The 18,961-nt window shown below is 38.5% G+C and overlaps 1 protein-coding gene across 7 annotated transcripts in view; it reads left to right on the top strand.

Moving 5' to 3' along the window:
• Window positions 1-18,961, top strand: part of Pde1a (phosphodiesterase 1A) — a 279,670-nt gene that overhangs the window by 78,442 nt on the left and 182,267 nt on the right. The window contains exon 1 of one of the 7 annotated variants that reach the window (XM_052726279.1): window positions 5,348-5,732. The exons of the other annotated variants lie outside the window; for them this stretch is intronic. Within the exon in view, the coding sequence (XP_052582239.1) occupies window positions 5,680-5,732 (53 nt within the window). The 5' untranslated portion in view covers window positions 5,348-5,679. Of the gene's footprint in view, window positions 1-5,347; window positions 5,733-18,961 lie in introns of those variants that run through there. 7 annotated transcript variants of the gene reach the window in all.

Raw genomic sequence — 18,961 nt, 5'->3', positions numbered from 1 at the left:
ATCTTCTTAGCTGATGAATTTTTGAGTGGAAGACTCAGATGTAAGGAGATTTGTACAAGTAGCCAGAGTATTTGGACCTTGAACATGTTTAGTTGAAAGTAAACAACCTAAAGCAAAGGGGATTTCATGTGGATTGTTTGGTGGTACATAAGACTTAGTTATGATTAGGAGAAGCTAAACATGACTACAGAGTTTATTCTTAGTTGGGCATTGCATTTATGTAAATTACCAGTTTATTCTAAGGCTGTGTGAGAGAGAGAGTCATGGAGTGTCAGGGTAGGAAAGTATCTCAGGGGATAGGTGGCCCAACCTCTTAGTTTGACTCATGAAAGAACTGGTAACACACATTGCAAAGAAAACTGCTTTTATGTCTAGGGTTTGAATACGTACGTACGTGTTCCTTGACATTAGGCCAAGATATTTTATAATAGAATGGAACATCGATTTGGATCTTGGTAAGAAATAATCATTGGTCAGTAAGTTTAGTTCACACTGATTATCACAGGGCCCCATGGAAGGGATTCTTGGGCTAGCTCTTAAAATTATTGGGGAAGTAATGAGCAATGTCTTGATATTTAAGTAGAGCCATGGGTTATGAGAAGAAAGGATGCTTCTCCTTTCTAGGGTTTCTCCTCTTTCTCTAGGGTTTTCTATAGAAGGTTGAGTGTTGACTAGAAAGAGCCCAAGTGACATCAGGCAGAGTACTTACCTGCTACACAGTAGGAGGAAAAACCTCAACAATAAAAGTAAACTCATGTGGCTCACAAAAGAGCCATCTGAGTTCAAATTCCAGATTCTTAACCAATTGTGAAATATGTAGCAAGACATTCATTCTGAAGAATGATTTAACGCATGGAAACTCTGGCTATCTACCTAGAGAGCACATGCCAGATCTGTGTTCTCTGAGGATGACTCCACTCTTTCCCTTAGGTGAGTGTTCCTCAGTGATGAAGGAGCAGAGACCAGGCTAGCCCATCAGGAAGAAGGGGCCCTCTGCCATTTATCTTGCAGTGTAATTGGACCATGTGATGGTCCCCACGTCTGCTGCCTACGACAAGTACAAGCTAAGCTAGTGTTAGCACTGAAGTCATATTTTCCCGTTTGTGTTTTAGGGTTTTTGTCAAGATCAAGGTAGTTTTCCAAGGGAATATGACATGCACATTTCACCTTTCATGCTTGCTGTATCAAGCAAAATGAAATATTGGAAATGACTGAACTGGAGCTCTCAAGCCTTTAAGCTGGGTGGAAGGTGGGGTCACAAAAGTGAAAGGTGAAATTTTTTAAGCAAAAATAACACCATGTGATTACATCAATAAAAGCAAAAAAAAAAATGCCGTTTGATCTTTTCTTTCCATTTCTGTTCACTCCTCTACTTAACACGTTCTGAAATATGTAACTTGTCATACTACATTTCCCTATGTTCTGCTTAAAGCAATGGCAGCACACACTTCATTCCAGACTGAAGTGACTTGACACTCTTGCAGATATCGGGACCATGTGCAGATAAATTCATTTTTTTATTGCCTGGGTAGCAGATTATCACGTGGTCTTCCTAACATTGCATGCCTGGGACTTCAGCATCACAGACAGAGAGCACACTGCTTACCTGATTTCCATGGTGATTAAGAGAAAACACCATGATTCTCTCAGGGTGACTCTGGCTGGAAACATCACAAAGGTGGATCCATGTGATTCACTACATGCAGTAAGTTAGTTAAGATAGACATTTTGATGTTTCAGCCAAGTGTCTTAACACATGTGTACTGAGCACTGACTCTGATGACTTCCAGTAGTGCTGAGTCAAGTAGGGCTCATGTGTGAGTATACATCTGTGTGTACATCTATATGAAGTGTGTGCATGTGTGAGTATCTATGTAAACATGTGTGAAGATACGTGGTGTGCATGTGTGTCAGTGTACGTGTGTGTGGGAGAGTATGTGTTTAAAAATGTTAGGGAAAACAGGCTGCATTTAGTTTATCACATTAGGAAAAACAAACTCCATTTCTGACCTCAGTCCTAATAAAAATCTTGATAAATTATATTTAGTTTATCTTATAAGAGATTTGGCCTGGTTATTTGTACCATGACTTTTAGTATTTTGTGTAGATGGTTGTGCTCATAAAGTGATATATTTTCGTAAACTGAAAGTGGTAACTTTTCATCTCATTGAATGCTACATTAAAATTGAATGTTAGAAAAGGCAATGTTTGGCTATTTGTCCCTGTGCTTTTTCCAATCATGGTCTCAACATCTCTCGCTCATACAATCCCTCCTCTCTCTCGCCAATTGGACTCCTGGAGTTCCAAACTAGTGGAAACACATGAACTATGAACCAATAGTGAGGAGCCCCCGTGGAACTGGATCAGGTCCCCTGGATAAGTGAGACAGTTGATTAGCTTGAACTGTTTGGGAGGACCCCAGGCAGTGGGACTGGGACCTGTCCTTAGTGCATGAGCTGGCTTTTTGGAGCCTGGGGCCTATGCTGGGACACTTTGCTCAGCCTGGGTGAAGGGAGGAGGGGACTGGACCTGCCTCAACTGAATCTACCAGGCTGAGCTGAATCCCCAGGGGAGTCCTTGCCCTGGAGGAGATGGGAATGGGGGGTGAGCTGGGGGGAGGGTGGGGAGGGGGGCCCTGGAGGAGGGAGGACAGGGGAATCTGTGGCTGACATGTAAAATTAAATTAATTATAAAATTAAAAAAATAAAGACAGAGAATGTCTAGAAAAAAAGGCAATATAAGAAAAATCAAATTTAAATACTCTTTGAAAAAAAAGTAAATGAAAGTATTTGTGGAAAAAAAATGCTTTGGGACCAATGAGATGATTCAGCTGGTAGAGATGCTTGCTGCCTAGCCTGAGGACCAGAGTTCAAGCCCCAGGATACACATTGGTGGGAGGAGAAAATCAGTTACTGCATATTATTCTTTGACTTCCATGAATGTGTACACACACACACACACACACACACACACACACACACACACACACACACACACACAACCCTGTATAAATAAAAAAAAATCACATTTTCCCCTTGTTTTAAGAGAATGTTTAGCTTATGGGCATATTCTCATTACTTTTTGAGGATGAAGATTGGGCTTAAATATTGTGCTTAACATAAATGTGAGTCTCTCCTGTCTCCCTTAATCACTTAAATGAAAAAATAAATAAATTTAACACGAGGAAAGTTGTAATCGCTTTCCTGTGATCCATTCAAACAAACTTTAAGTTCTTCAGTCGATAATGGAGTCTTGAGTTTGAAATAAACACTATGTTGATTTTAGCAGGAACTTGGCTAAATGTTAATTGTCATTGTGCTGAGTGTTTTTATTGTCATGAAAATAAATTATCTCACATTATTTTAAAAGGTTTATTTTTTATTTGTATGTGTGTTGGGGTGCATGCAGGTATGCATGGGTGCATATATGTATGTGCACCAGTGTGTGGGTGTCCATGGAGGCCATTACAAGGGCACTAGTTTCCCAGGAACTAGAGTTCCAGTGGTTGTGGGTACTGGTAAACAAACTCAGGTCCCCTAGCAGAACAGTAAGTGCTCTGAATTGCTAAGCCATCTCACAAGACTCATATTACATTTTTCAGTGGAAAGGTAGATGGAATTAAGTTTTGAAATATATGGCTTATTTTCTTGGATTATTTCTTTCATGGAATATTTACATCATATTAATCATAATAGATGTAAACCATTATTGTAGAGACAGAGAGCCACTCACTACAAATGCAAAAGTTCCTTCTAGGAAAAAAATGTAAAATGTGTGATTATTTATGTACTTTCCCATATGACAAAGGAAGTCAACACATACGATTATAATAGAATGTATATTGAACAGGTCTGCCTGTGGGGTTGGGTTTACATGGTCTCCATATCTGGCTTATTGCTGTGTAAGAAGTCATGTGAGTTCATGATTGCATGTTACTGCTAATGATGGAAACACTGATTTAGATGTCTCTCTACAAATATATGTGCATTAATATGCTACATAATATAAAACTATCTTTTTTAATGTAGAATTTATAAAGGCATCATAATTTCTATGACAGTTTATTTGCAAGAAGAAAGTTAAGCACAAAATCTCAAAAGGGACTGCAGAATTCAATTAATATTATAACTTCATTTTACGAGCACTGAAACTGGGGTCCAGACAGGCAAGAAGTTTGTCCTGTAGTCAGTGGAAGACAGAAGCCGAACTTGTACACGTTTATTTTACTTTTGGTTCAATGCTTTCTCAGCCTGACTTGCCCTTCCTGGTATGGTTTAGAACTTCTTGATAAAATCAGTGGTTCTTATAACTCTCCTCTCCCTTTGGTGACAAATGGAAAAAGGTGGTCTTGTTTCTCTGAAGCGTTTACACATGACTGCAACCAGTTCCCTACCTTTGAGATTTTTGATCTGGCTTTTTATGGATCATTCAACCAAAGCCATATCTACTCCTCACCTTCCTCTTTATGACATGCATTTTTAAAATGTTGTAATCATGCTCTGAGATGGCTCATTTAATTACATACTGAACCTCTGTCCTGGAATTTAATGACTTCGTCCTGGACCATGAGGAGCTTAAAAAACAATTCAGGAAAGCCTCCAAAATAACTTACCTTGAAAAACTAGAATGTGTGCTCTCTCATGCTCACACATTTGTTCATAGTCCTCTTTCCTGTTTGCTTGTCTTCCCTTCTATTTTTACATAATTAAAATTTTACTATACTATAAGATCTTATGCACCCAGACTATTTTGGTTTATTTATTTATATAACCAGCATTTATGTATTTGTGTGTATATGTGCTTGTGTTTTGTTTTTGTTTTGGTAGTGTTATTTTCATAGTTGGAAAACTGCATTTGAGGACAGAAGCATCAGGGTACATTTTTACTAACAGACTTGAGCAACGCTTGTTTTTCTAACTTCTGGACTCTGGCCAACACACAGGGACTTCTATCAGCTGAAATGGCATCTTCAACCTCAGCCCAGTGTAGGTTATTAGGTTGTACATGTCCAAAACGATGACTCGTCCCCACACTTCATCCAGCGTGAATTAAAACAAGAGTGTAAAATAATTATAATCTCTTGAAGCAAAGCCAGCTGTGGCCACTCCAGCCCATCGTTCTCCAGGAATTCATATACAGTTCTTATTTTAACAGGACTGACTTGCAGAGGGCATTCACTTGGGACTGCTTAGCCAGCTGCACAACTTTTATTTTGAAGAAAAAAAATTGAGCCTCAGAACAAGCTGTTTTAAAGACAGGGAGGGACTTAGCCTTGCCGGCTTGACCAGCATGTGGAAGGAGAGTTCTCATGGCTGCAATAACTTAGGGGGAACTCCTACCTGGGTGTCGCTTGGGGTAGGAAGATTTCTGTTTGTTTTGTTCTGTTTCCGAGGGTCCCGTGTGTTTCTCTTGCCTGTATCAACGTGACTCTTGGTGGGTTTTGCACACCCTGCCCTGTGGGGGAGTGCCCCAACGTGCCTGTCTTATGTGGCCTCTATGGACACACTGCCCGGCTGGCAGAGAACAGGGAAGTTTTCTCCCAGCACCCAAAAAGAGAAAGAGGAAACTGCTTTTTCCTTCTGGGCTCCTTGCAGCACAATAGCTCAGGATAAGCTTCCACGTTCCCTCCCTGGATTTTCTGGAGTGCTTTCCAGGAAGAAGTTAAAACTTCATCTTTAAATGGATGAGTATGTCACAATCAGGAAGAAACATCTCCAAAGACCCATCTTTAGGTAAGTCATGCTGCATCCCAGGTGGCTCTGGGGCTGCCAGGCACGGTGGTTTCTCTCCATCTTCAACCTGAGGAATGTGGCACTAAAGTACGGCCGAGCAACGAAGAACGCCTCGAGGTTAACTCCGTGCATACTAAAGAAATCCTTTTATGTTCTGTGTTCTGAAGCTCGCTCGGCACATAAGCTCTTATCAACTCCTCAAAATGTGTTTTAAAACACATCTTAGCTATTCAAGCACGTGAGTGACATAGCTCTGGAAAAACTTTTAAAACCTTGTGCAATCTCTCTGCTGCTGAGCGCTGCTGCACACTCTTCTAATTGGAAAATATTGTGCTTGGTTCTTTGAACCGATTACACTCAAGGGCAGGGTTTCTGTGCTATGAATGCTAGGTCTTCCTGAAGTAATGTGCTCTGAGATAAATTTGAACTTGATAGCTACTGGACTGGAGTGTACATTTTCTAGATCCTTTGGGAATGTCAGGTGAGCAGTTAGGAAAAGAACAGGGCAAAGAGGAGCGCTGAAGTATGTATGGCCAGGAAATTATGGGCATGATAGTTTATTTGGTGTATGGGGGAGCACTGGTTTCTAATTTTTTTTAGCTTGATTGTTTAGTTATATGTTGCAAGTTTAGAATTTAGTATTGAAAATGAATAATTTCTAAGAATATAAAAAATAAACAATTTCTGCTTCTCAAAACAAAGGCGTCAAATGCCAACTTTCTATTATCTCCCCCCCAAAATATTGTAAGCATACAAAAATAGTAAATGTTAATGACAGTAGATATTAATTAATTAACTTGTTAATCTCAAGTTGTAGCCATTGATTGTTGATCTAGGTAAAATTCAGAATAATAGAAATCTATGGAATGGACTCCTATAGTTACTTTATCTTGAATAGGGGTAGCTCTTAAAGAGTGGATTTACATAAAATGTGGCCATTTTATACACTAAGTAAATATTATTACAGTTTCATTAGTAGAAATAGTATACTTTGGTAATGCTTAACACAGTTCTACTATAAATCTGTTTAAAAATATTTTGAAAGTAAATATGCATGGACTTAAGTATAATTGACATCTACTTAAGTGTGTGGCTGTAAATACTGCAAAGCAACTGACATAATAACTATTCAAAAATCCAAAATATCCTCAAAATGGATATTTACTTCGGAGGTCTTCCAACCCTACATAATTAATCTCTATTTTCTTCTATGTTCATGGTAGTTACAAGAACTGCTTGAACAGGGATCTGCTTTTTGTTCAGAAAGCTAGGTGTGTTGGACAGAGGCAGACCCACCTGGCCATCTCTTCTGTGTATTTGGGGATGGAGGCCGATGGCTTTTATGTCAAATCCTCTTCACTCCTCTTAAGTTATATGCTCAGGCACTATTGCTGTTAGGCTTTGCCTTCCCTACAATTACATTATTTAAATACAAAGAACTGGCTTTTTGTGAAAGGTAAGATTGTTTTTGCCCTAATAATTAGAAGAAAAAAAAAACCATGGTGACTTTAGATATTTGCTTCATGTTCCTGGTGATCTGGGTGAATCCCCCTGTTTGCCATGAAGAGGCCATACTTTCATGCTGGCAGTTGTTTAAAGAAAGTACAGGAAATTGGTCAAGGTTAGATGTAGGGGTGAGATTTACTGATCAACTGGCACATGGGCCCTGTGGTTGCTTCTACTACACTTGGTGATGATGAGAGACGGGCGCAGATCTTAAAGGATTCATGTAATTAGTCATAATTCCTCAGAGAAAGCACAGTTGGGCAATGACTTCCTAATAGCTATTTGTATTTTTAGGCAAGCTGGCAACTGGGGCAAATTCTAATCTTTGCTATTTTGCCCTTATCGCATGCTCTTTCTCTTGGTACCTTGCCCCTTTGGACATCCTTCAGTTATCCAGAGTCTCTTGCTGGAATATCTTTTTTCAGGCCTGACTTCTCTTCTTAGCAATCTCTTCCAGACCATTCTTTCTTGGTGTGCTTGTGCCTGTTTCTCTGCATCTCAAGGGGTTTGCCTCTGGTTATCTGTCCACTTGATAAGAAAATCTGTTTCATATGTGCTAATGGGACCACATAAATTTAACAGAACTTTTGTGAGCATAGTATCTTAGCTGCTTATAAATAATTTGTTTAAAGTTTTAGCAAGACAGGTAAGGCTTGGAACTTTTATTCTGAAATTCCAAATTTCTTTCTCTAGACATGGTTTCTCCTGTAAAACTCATGGCTCTAATTCAACTAACCTGTACTTCTCTGTCAGGCTTTGCATTCACTGGAGACATTATCTTGTATCTACCTTAGTGAGCATGGCACTCAGAGGGCAGTGCCTTACAGGAGGAAATAGGAACCTGGGAGAGACAGATGTTAGGAGCAAATTATTCTGGCATTTAAATGATCTTAGAGAGAAAATAGAAAAATGATTTTAAATTCACTTTTGAGACTGAATTAAAGCCAGTTTCGCATCAGCATGATTTCTGTAAATTTAAGAAACTAAAAACAATTTATTAAGTGGAAAACATAAGCAAGTTTTGGAGTAATGCGTGGTGCATACTGACATCCTATGGCTGGATTAAGAAGAATATGACATAATTTAGATCCTGTTTCTAAGAATGTATAGGTTTCATACAATGAGAATTCTCCAAGTATTTCACATAGTAAGGGTATCAAATCCTCTTATAAAGGACTTCTTCGGAATAGGCATACGTACGTACATCTCCACGCTATATGAGGCAAAGAACAAGAGCAAAAGTCCTTTAATGATCAAGGCAGGAGTTTGCATTATCTCAATCATGAATAGTGTGTGTATCTTTGGGATCAATGGGACTGCTGATCCTCGAGCATTTGTAAATGGTGTTTCCTGGAAACACATCGTGGTTACAGCTGTGCCCTTTATAACTCAAGCTTATGCAGAGAAACAGCAATTCTTTTGTTCTAGAGAAACATTACAGATCAATATCACAAACCCCATTTTTCTCTGGGATCAGATATCTGACACTTTATCTCTTCCTCATTTATCATTTTATTGAGATTCATCAATTTATATTTTAATATTACAAAATTCAACATGATCACACGAAAAACCCTTGTATAACTTCAGCAAAATAATTGCTGAAAACATTTCCATATGACAATTTTACAGGAAGAAACACCATCACAAAACAGATATTTGTGTATTTCCAGTCAACAACACAAATTTCTGCCCCTCAGCACTTACAAAAGAAAGTTACATGGGTCATTAAAATCCAAGATGTAAAACCAGCCATCAATAAGGGAGACCTTATACACGCACATGGCTGTAGGCTTTTCAAGTTACCTTTCTGTATTAGCAAAAGGATTTTCTCTGGGGACTGATACCTGACACTTTTATCTTTTCCTCATTTATCATTTTATTGAGAGTCATCAATTTATATTTTAATATTACAAAATTTAAGACAATCACATGAAAGACCCTGTGTAACTTCAGCAAAATAATTGCGGAAAATATTTCAATATTATCAAATTCATATTATTTAGTTAGCTTTCTTTAGTGCATGTGATGAACCAACCTTAGTCCCTGATACCAGGAAAACTGTTTCCCCTAGAAGCTTCAATTGTGAAACTATTTCTTCTTTGAATGTCATTGCCATGCAGAGTTTAAGCATAGCTTTTGCTATAAGATCACCTCCTGGTTCACTTCACAAGTTCTCCTACATCCCCCAAATTTTATTGCATATGAATTTTTTCCATTGTAGTTCCTAGAAGTGGATAGTTAATGTGAACTGTAAGGATTCTTATAGGTTAATTGTTTGTGTTGTTTGGAAGCAACAACCTTTGAACCTCTTTTAGAGTTCAAAAATGGGTAAGTTATTTTTGTAGGGATTTTCCATTGGAAGTACTGTTAAGAAAGTCATAAACAAAATCAAACTACACAAATAGTTCTTCATCAGCCCTGGCAATGAGAACTGCTCTATTCGTCTGGGATCTGAGACACTGAAGGGCGGTGATGCCAGGGCCAAAGACTAATGAAAATCATGTTGCGATCTTCCCAGACTCCCAGCCTGTAGGACATGCTGTTTCTTCTCTTTATGTGTTTTCAAAAGTTTTATTTTTACTAGTATCTGTTAACAGTGGAATTCTGAGTGTGTTTTTGGCAGACATGTTCTGTTCACATAGAAATGTCGAATGCAGTAGGATGGAATGAGAAAACCTATAAAAAGATCTTAATTTTGTTTGCGGGTCTATTGGGAAAGTTCTGGGGTTTATGGTTTATAAAGGAATATTATAAAATAAGTTATGTATAAATTTGAAATATCTACCATATATTTAATACCAAAAGTCTTGTTGAGTACAAGCATTGTTGTTTATTCCCATGCTTCAGCTCAGAGTACACAACGTTATCAAAGCCAACACATAAGGACGACCCATTCTTTCAGATTTGTAAACATTAATAAGAGAGGGGTACCAGACTACAGTAGTTTTTTTCTCTAGGCAAGGTGTCCAGACAAAACTCACTTGTTCTGATTTTTTAGGTAGGTGCATTTCCTGCAGATTTCCTTGTGGTACAATTAAGAATAACTTGGACAAATAGTGTTAAACACAAAAAAACTCACTTGAAAATTTAAAGCAGTTATGTCGCATTATTGGATGTTTTTATTCCATAAATACTTAAGTTTTGGGTATTATTTAATTGAAATCTCTTTTGAGTACCTTCCTTATACCCAAAATACATGATTTTGAGAAAAATACATTGTAGTACAAGGACACTACATAGAAAAAAATTAAGTATTAACGCCAACTGATGAAATGGTAAAATACATAAAATATCCTTTTTATTCAATATTCTCTTAAGGATATGACTCTATGTGAATCACATATAAAATATAATGTAGACATAATATAATTCTATATTTGTAAATGTTTTTTTTTCAGTTTTTGCCCTCAAGATATGTTTATAAATTTGGTTAGTTATGAAAGAGACATCCAGGCATGGTGATTGTATGAGTCCCTGTCTTGAAAAACTGGGAAAGCAAGAGCAAGAGAGAAAGTGAGCATGTGAATTTGTAAGGGAGAGAGTCATTGGAAACTTAGTTTTAGAGTTCTCAAACATGTGAATGCTGTTTTTTATATAGGTGATAAATAAAGAACAGAACAGTTACAGTTAGGTTTTATTTTTTTTTTTTTACCCTTCCATATTAAAATGGAAAATACTTACAACACAAAGACATGTGTGTGTGTGTGTGTGTGTGTGTGTGTGTGTGTGTGTGTGTGTGTGTGTGTGTGCGCGCGCGCGCGCGCATGCATGTGTATATGATTGCCTAGGCATACATGGTGTGTGTATAGAAGCCAGAGGTTGACTTCAGGTATTTCTTTATAGCTGTCTATCATATATTTTGACAGAGTCTCTCACTGAGCCTGGTGTTCACCATTTTAACTAGACTTGCTGCTCAGGGAACCCCTGTGATATGCTGTCTCTTCCCACCAGTAGTGTAGTTACAAGAATATGCCACCACACTGGCTTTTATGCAGGTGCCAGGGCCCACATGCAGATCTTCACACGTGTGTAGCAAGCACTTACCTCCTGAGAAATCTCTCCATCACCGAGAAGTGAATTTAAAGTATAAAACACTATAGCGTTGTGATTCTCAGCCTTCCTAACGCTGTGATCCTTTATTACAGTTTCTCATGTTCTGGTGACCCCCAACCATAAAATTATTTAAGTGACTACTTTACAGCTGTAATTTTGCTACTGCTATGAATCATAATGTAAATATTTTTAGAGATAAAGGTTTGCCAAGGGGATCATGACCCACAGGTTAAGAACTGCTGCTGTAGAGCATGATTCTACCTAACAAAATAAGTCTATTCTAAAACTGATATGTTTACTAAAAGTTAATCTTTTTGTTGTGTAGGTCAAGGGTGTTAGCACTGCTAGCTAAGTGTCACTGTATATAGAGGACAAGGAATGAATACAAATTGATCCTTAATGTTTACAAATTATAAAATCAAAGCAAAACATACACATTTGAATGCAAGACAGGCAACGGTTATCATTAAAAAGTAAGCAGACGCTAGTGTGCCTATTGATTTCCCGAGTCATAATAGGAGTTGCTCTCATTTTTAAGTGGTCACCATCAATTTTCAACTATACTTGGTTATGTATTTTAATTTGGCATTGCTGTCTTCATCAGAGGCCTTGATATTAATACTAAGGACTCACTTTCACCCAGCACTTTTTAGGAAAGTTGTTTGCATGCAGTATTCTAGATAACACCACGATGGGAATGAAGTTCAAAATGAATGATTTCAGCCATGGAGCCCAGAACCAGGAGCAGACTGAAGCATGGGAAAGTGTCTCTTACTCAGCTGCACACATCTTGCTTCACAGGCTAGACAGCTTGATGATGCTGGAGGTTATTTTGGGAGTTTGGTATGATTTAGAAATGGCTTTTCAAAGATCTGGAATGTTTGAAATGAGGAAAATCAAGATTGTTCACGTAGAATAATCTATTTAATGGTCTCACATCATTTTGAAATTCTTACATTTTAAGTAATTAGCCTTCTGTGGCTTTTGTTTAAGTAAAAATCAGGAGCAGAAAGTCATACCAGTGGATGCTTGTTAAAAGATGACCCGTGGCTCTGTAGACAGGGGATAACTTTAAAGATGTCTACAGTATTTATAAACCAAGTCTCTTCAGTTCTGTGCCTGGACATAACATAGTTTTGACAGTTTGTTCTCATGGGAAAGCTTCAGTTTATTTATGAGTTTGATTACGGCTACTTGGACATGAGCTCTAATTGAGGAAAATCCAACATTTCCTGAATTGGAGCTGCTGGAGGTGGAAAGAAGCCACAGTGCATCAGAGGGGACCAATCGCTCTTCTCCGTGCATTGTCTTTGCGATATCTCTTCCTGCCCCTCCAGAACCATGCTTTCTGTTACGAAGAGACTTTATTTCTCAATTGAACTGGTGTTCATTTCCAGTGTTTTCGTGTCTCAAGACTGGTATCTTAGGAAGGTATTTTCAGAACAGGAGTGTGTGTGTGTGTGTGTGTGTGTGTGTGTAGGTATACTTGTCTGTGTACATGTGTGTGTGTGGGTGCTATCTTTGTGCAGATGTGGAGAAGACCATGTGTTGACAGCAGGATGTCTTCTTCAGTTGATTCTCCACTTTATTTTATAAGACTTGGATCTTCTTGTATTGGTGAGGCCAGCTGGATAGCGAGTCCCCAGGCCTGTCTCAGCACCACAGTGCTGGGCTTACAAGCGTGTGATGTCAAGTCTGACATTTTGCCATAGAGTGAGGATTTGAATTTGGCTTCTCATGCTCATGCTCACTGAGCCATCTCCTCAGCCCTAGAATAGCTATTTTTATTGATTATTTATTAACCGGCTGTATACAGGCATGGGGAATTATGAGCTTTTAGCATAACATTACTTCAGCTTTAAAAAATATTACTATTTGATTTGAATATTTTCAGGATCAAAGGATTTGAAACAAACTGATTTAAGAATCCATGATAATGAAAGAGTAAAGCTATGTCATTAACACAGAACAGTGACAATTTTATGAGTTCCAATTGAGGAAAGAACAGAAAGTCTCATTAGGTCAATTCACTTTTAAGTTATATCATTAAATCAAAAGTTTAGATGAAATTAGGGACGTGAAAATCTGGGAACAATTGTTTGTTAGAGATCTCTAATGAAGTTGCCGAATGCTCACGTCTCCTCCTGCAGTGATGTTTCTGTGGAACACTTAAACCAAACCAAGAAGACTTGCGGATTTCTTGGTCCACAGCTCAGGACTCGCTGTTCGGTTGAACCGATTCTGGTTGTTTGTGAACATTATAAAAAGATCCCTTGGCATTTTCATTTGCATCCTTTTTACACAGTTCCTCCATGTTATATCATCATTACATGAATGAGGGGACTGACTTTCCTAAAAAAATTATAAGATTCCTAAGGCTAGAATAAAAATTGAATCCACTGTAATATTCCTCATAACTTTTAGGAAAATGTGCTTCATAAGTAAGAAAGTACTTACTAAAGGCTTCAAACTTAGAAGGAGTTTAGCACAGTTTTACAAATAAATGAAGCAGTACTTGTGGTGATCAATAATAGAAGATATTTGCTTTCTTATCTTTAAAAATACTTAAAGAGGGGCTGGAAATTGGCTCACTGGGTAAGATCATTTGCTGCTCTTGCAGAGGACCAGGGTTTAGTCTCAGCACCTATATGGTGGCTCATGACCATCTGTAACTCCAGTTCCAGGGAATCTGGCACACTCTTTGTCTCCCTTGGGTACTGCATGCATGTGGTGAACATATGCACATGAAGTCAAAATACTCACACACAGAGACTAATATAAATTTAAAAAGCAATACCACTGAAATGGGGGCTGGAGAGAGAGATCTCAGCACTTATGAGCATTTGCTGCTCTTGAAGAGGGCCCAGGTCAATAAATCACTGAAGACAATGACATTAGCTATTGCTATTTGTAAGTATTCCCCAAATATAATGCTTAAGATGACACTCATCTTGGGGTAGAAGTAGGGGTGGAAGGATCCCACTGATCTTCACAAGGCTGGGCTTGAGCTCAGTGGGGCTTTCTTGTGTGCTTGTCGTCAAGTGGAACATTTGCTCAGGGTTGCTGGTGTAGGGATCCTGGGCTACCTGATTAAGCTTTCTTGCATTGCATCTCTAACATCTCTCCATGGAATAGCCTGGACAAATTCTCACCATCATTGTAGGAAGCAGAAGTGGAAGCATTTCTTTCTCGTAGGCTCCAGATGAATTCTTTTGAGTCATGTTGCCACTGCTCCACAGGGAAGATCAAAAAGTCATACAACATGCTCAGGGTTCATGTGGGAGGCCATGATGCCGAAGAGCCATACACATGAACACACACACACACACACACACACACACACACACACACACACACACACACACGCGCGCAGTTAGGCGAATTAGTACAGTGCACTTTCTCCAAACGTGCTTATGGTTGTTTTTTTCTTCTGGTTATTCTTTTCCTTAATTTAGCTCTAGTTTATTCATCCATTGAAGGGAAAGTAGATCATCAAATCTTTTTTTTTTTTTTTTTGGTTTTTCGAGACAGGGTTTCTCTGTGCAGCTTTGCGCCTTTCCTGGGACTCACTTGGTAGCCCAGGCTGGCCTCGAACTCACAGAGATCCGCCTGGCTCTGCCTCCCGAGTGCTGGGATTAAAGGCGTGCGCCACCACCGCCCGGCCTAGATCATCAAATCTTGCATGCTGTAAAGTAGCCTCAGTGATTACTGAGGACAGGAACAATTATTAACAGAGTAGTGAGGTCCAGATGGGTGTTGGGTGGATACTGGGTCAGGTGTGGTGCACCTGACTCCCAGGTGACAGCATACCTTAGATACCTAGTTAAAATATTTTAATAAGTTTCAAGTTCAAGTAGTCTCACCTAATTGCCTGTAACAGTAGTTATTTTACTGATAATGACTATCCATGTTTTCTCAGCTCCTTTGGATAATTGATCTTCGTTAAGTAACTTGCTAACACACCTGAGGAAATTAGTTATTTTAATGGAAGCTGGAGAATTAATTATATAATTTTAGGCAATTCAGTTCTAATTCTATTAATCCTCCGACCTGGAACATCAGTTTTGGGAGCAGCAGCGGGAACAGAGTTTTCTCATATGCATTAGATTTGTAGCTGAGTGGTAGGCATAATGTGCATTTTTCTTGGTTTAAAGTTTAGTAATTTTTTTCCAAATACGTTCTCTATATAATAGATTTATGGTAATGATTTCTGTTCCTGAACTGTCCCAAATATCACTGCAAAAAGCAAATGTGTTTGTAAAAGCTACAACTTTGATAACCTCTCTTTTGAATCAGTGACACACAGAATGGATATTTTTACCATTGTCAGAATCATAGCTTACAAAACAAAACAGAAACAAAAGGAAAAAAAAACAAAACCTCCCGCCATTAGCCTTAGAGATACTGGTTCACCAGGTCTTGGGATAGAAAGCTTTGATGTATTTTTAAAGCTTCCAAGGTTCATTTTAGTGCAGAACTTAATGTGGGCCTGTTTCCTTGAATGATAGAATTCAAGGGATTCTTCAAAAAAATTAATTCTGCTGATAGAACACACTAGAAAAGAAGGATCTGGAAAATTAATACACACTAGAAATTAAAGCTCTGGAAGTGCTCTTAATAATACCAGAAAATCATTGGAAAAGGAAGCCAAACTTTTCTTTCTCTTTTTTCCTCAAAACAGCCTCTGAGCCTAGCTGGTGACATGCACCTGTATTTCTAGTATCCAGGAGGTGAAGGCAGAAGGATTGTATGTTTCTGTGTGTGAGCCTGTCAAAAAGGAATTTAAAGAAAAGATTGATTTTTTTTAATGTAAAAATATGTTAGGTTTAGTACCTCTGATTGTGATTTTTTTCCTCTTAAAATTCTTTTATGTGGCTCTCTGTGTGCATGTGTATTTGTGTGCACGTGTGTGCTGATTGTTCATGTGAAGGTGCCAGAGTCCATATATGGAGGTCAGAGGACAACACTGAATATCAGCCTTCATTGTTCATCTTGTGGGTGAACAGGAGCTCTGTTGCTCTTCAGGTGTGTGCGCTAGGCTGACTGGTCATTGAGCTTCCAGCGACTGTCCCATCTCTACTTCCCGTCTCCACAGAAGTGCTAAGTTTATAAATGGTTGAGCTACCGTGTCATCTTTTGTGTGGCTTATGGGGAATTTATGCTTGTGTAGCAAATGCCTTCACTGAATCATCTACCAAGTCCTCTCCTCTTAACAAAAAATTTTAAATACATTTGTTTTCTGATGTAGATCTACACAGGCTACCAGGAACTCCAATGTAATACTTCTTGGCTTTGGCTGTACCTTGAAATCATCAGAGACTCAGAAAGAAAAATCCAAATGCACAGGTGTCTTAGTTACTTTTTCTGTTGCTTTGATAAAATTCCCTGATGAAAGGGGAGAAGGGGTTATTTTTGCTCACAGTTCAAGGGTATAGTCCTTCCTGAAGAGGCAGTCTTGGCTTCAAGAGCTTGAGATGTCTGCACACAATACATCCACAGTCAGGAAGCAGAGAACAATGAACTCAGGACCCAAGCCCAGGGAAAGGTACCACACACTTTTAGGGTAGATGTTTTCACCTCAAACTCATCAAGATAATACCTCACAGGCACGGCTGGAGGCTAACATAGTCTAGATAATCCCTCACAAGTATACTCAGTGGCTTGTTTCCTATGTGATTCTAAACCCTCTCAAGTTGTTAATATTAACCTTGATAGTAGGTGTTATGAGTAAAATTTTCTGGATAAGACAAAGGAATCGAAGTCTTCTTAAACTCTCTACTTTTCTTCTATGCAGTCATTTTTGACTATCCCAGTCTTAAAAAGAGGTATATGGGAAACACAGTGACAGAAAAGGAAGGTGGCCCACTTACTTAAGAGTCCCCTTTGAAGAAAGAAGGTTTCTGATGGCAAATGGAAGGAGAGGACACCTAGAATCTGAGAGAGTGAGTACAGGCAGGGGCTGAAGTATTCTGGAAGTTTCTGTGACTAGGGAGCCTTCCTGACTGGCCAGCACCCAGAGCTGAATAAGCATCCCTGTATGACAAATGGCTGATAATTTGGAACAGACAAGAGTCCTAAGGCTGGCTGCATGCATTCTGTAGATATGTTCTGCCACTTTCGTGATATGATGTCAAACCTGAACTGAGCTCGACATTTTTAGAATATCATGTCCTTTTGTCCTATCACACCACTGCCCTGACACACTGGGAACAAAGCGTTATGTTTGTAAATGCTGCTTACTGTGCTCACTCCCCGTTTTAGAAGCTTGGCAGACGATCTTATATGTATTTTGTTTAGTAGTTCTCAAAATGTATTCAGTTTATAGCTCTCATTAATGTCCGTAGAAAGTTGTATTTGGAAAAAATTCTAGTTACCTTTATATTTCTCCCAAATATGTCTCCATTTTTTTTGAAACTCACTTACCTTTGTTTTTCTTCTTTAACAAATTATATTCTTATTTGTATTATCTGGAAGGTAGTTTGACCCCAAGAAATGTTTCCACAGCTAATATTTTTCCTCTCCTCTCAGAGAAACAAAGTTGCCTAGCTGGAGAATAGTGACTGTTTGTTATGTAACCATGATGGTGTGAATTAAAAAAAAAAAAGGAAGAAGAAATATTTTGAAAAGATTGAGAAACAATGAACAATGTCACATTATTGAAACAGCTGAGGGTAAATGAAGAAATAACAGATGGGAGTTCCGTGGGATTGTCACACCCAGGTGTCACTTTGCACACAAAGTGGGCAGACTGTTATCTAGATCTTGAATTTTTCCTCCCATTGCAACTTGAAAAGATTTTTTCCAGCATTGCCTTTAAATTCATACTTAATGAAAAACAGTCTAAAATCTGCAATGAACACTATTTGAGAAGTAATAGCTTCAAGTTTTGTAGAATCCTATATAAGATATTTAATTTAAATTTTAAATGCCTGTTTCATTATTTGTTTGCAAACTATCTTGGTGAAGTAGGATGATTCCAGCCCCAAGGCAAAGAAATAAAGAGTCAGAGGGTCACAGGAAACTAGAGGAAGAGATAATTGAAAGCAATGACATCAGGAACAAACAGATAAGTATGTTTGCCATTACAGGCTTTTCTTCACAGCGGGTAAGGCTAGTAGACAGTACAGACATGCACAGCTATGTGATTCTTCACTGAGTTTTCCTTCCTCCCTTCCTTCCTTCCTTCCTTCCTTCTTTCTTTCGTTTTTGTTCTAGCCAATGAAATTACTTGAGTTAAAAAAAACAACTTTGCTTTTCTGAATTATGTAATGCATTTGATTTCTGTGCAAGCTTTCTCTTGAAGAGGTGGAGAGGCAAACAAAAAGCCACAGTTGTGTGATTTACTGTGGTAACTGTACAAACGAGGATTTTACAGGATACATATGATGCTTCTACTAGGAATTAGAGGACACAGAGTACTGTCTCCAGACGAAGAAGGAGGAGGGAAAAATAGAGATAAAGTTCAGGCTGTTGCTTTGAAAGTGTTCCCAAACAGAAGAGATTTGTTGCTATCATAACCTAAACAAGCCTTTCCCAAGTGACAGAAAGACCCTGGAGATATTGGAGGATGTGACTTCTTGGATGTACAACACAATACTCTGTTGCACTCTGACTTCATTAATGGAAATGATTGCAATTGGGAAGTAGTCAGTCTATTCATCTCTATT

Source organism: Peromyscus californicus, unplaced genomic scaffold (assembly GCF_007827085.1).
Source record: "Peromyscus californicus insignis strain IS unplaced genomic scaffold, ASM782708v3 Scaffold_7__1_contigs__length_154581171, whole genome shotgun sequence".
In the NCBI taxonomy this organism is placed as follows: Eukaryota; Metazoa; Chordata; class Mammalia; order Rodentia; family Cricetidae; genus Peromyscus; species Peromyscus californicus.
This window is presented reverse-complemented; position numbering and strand designations above follow the sequence as displayed.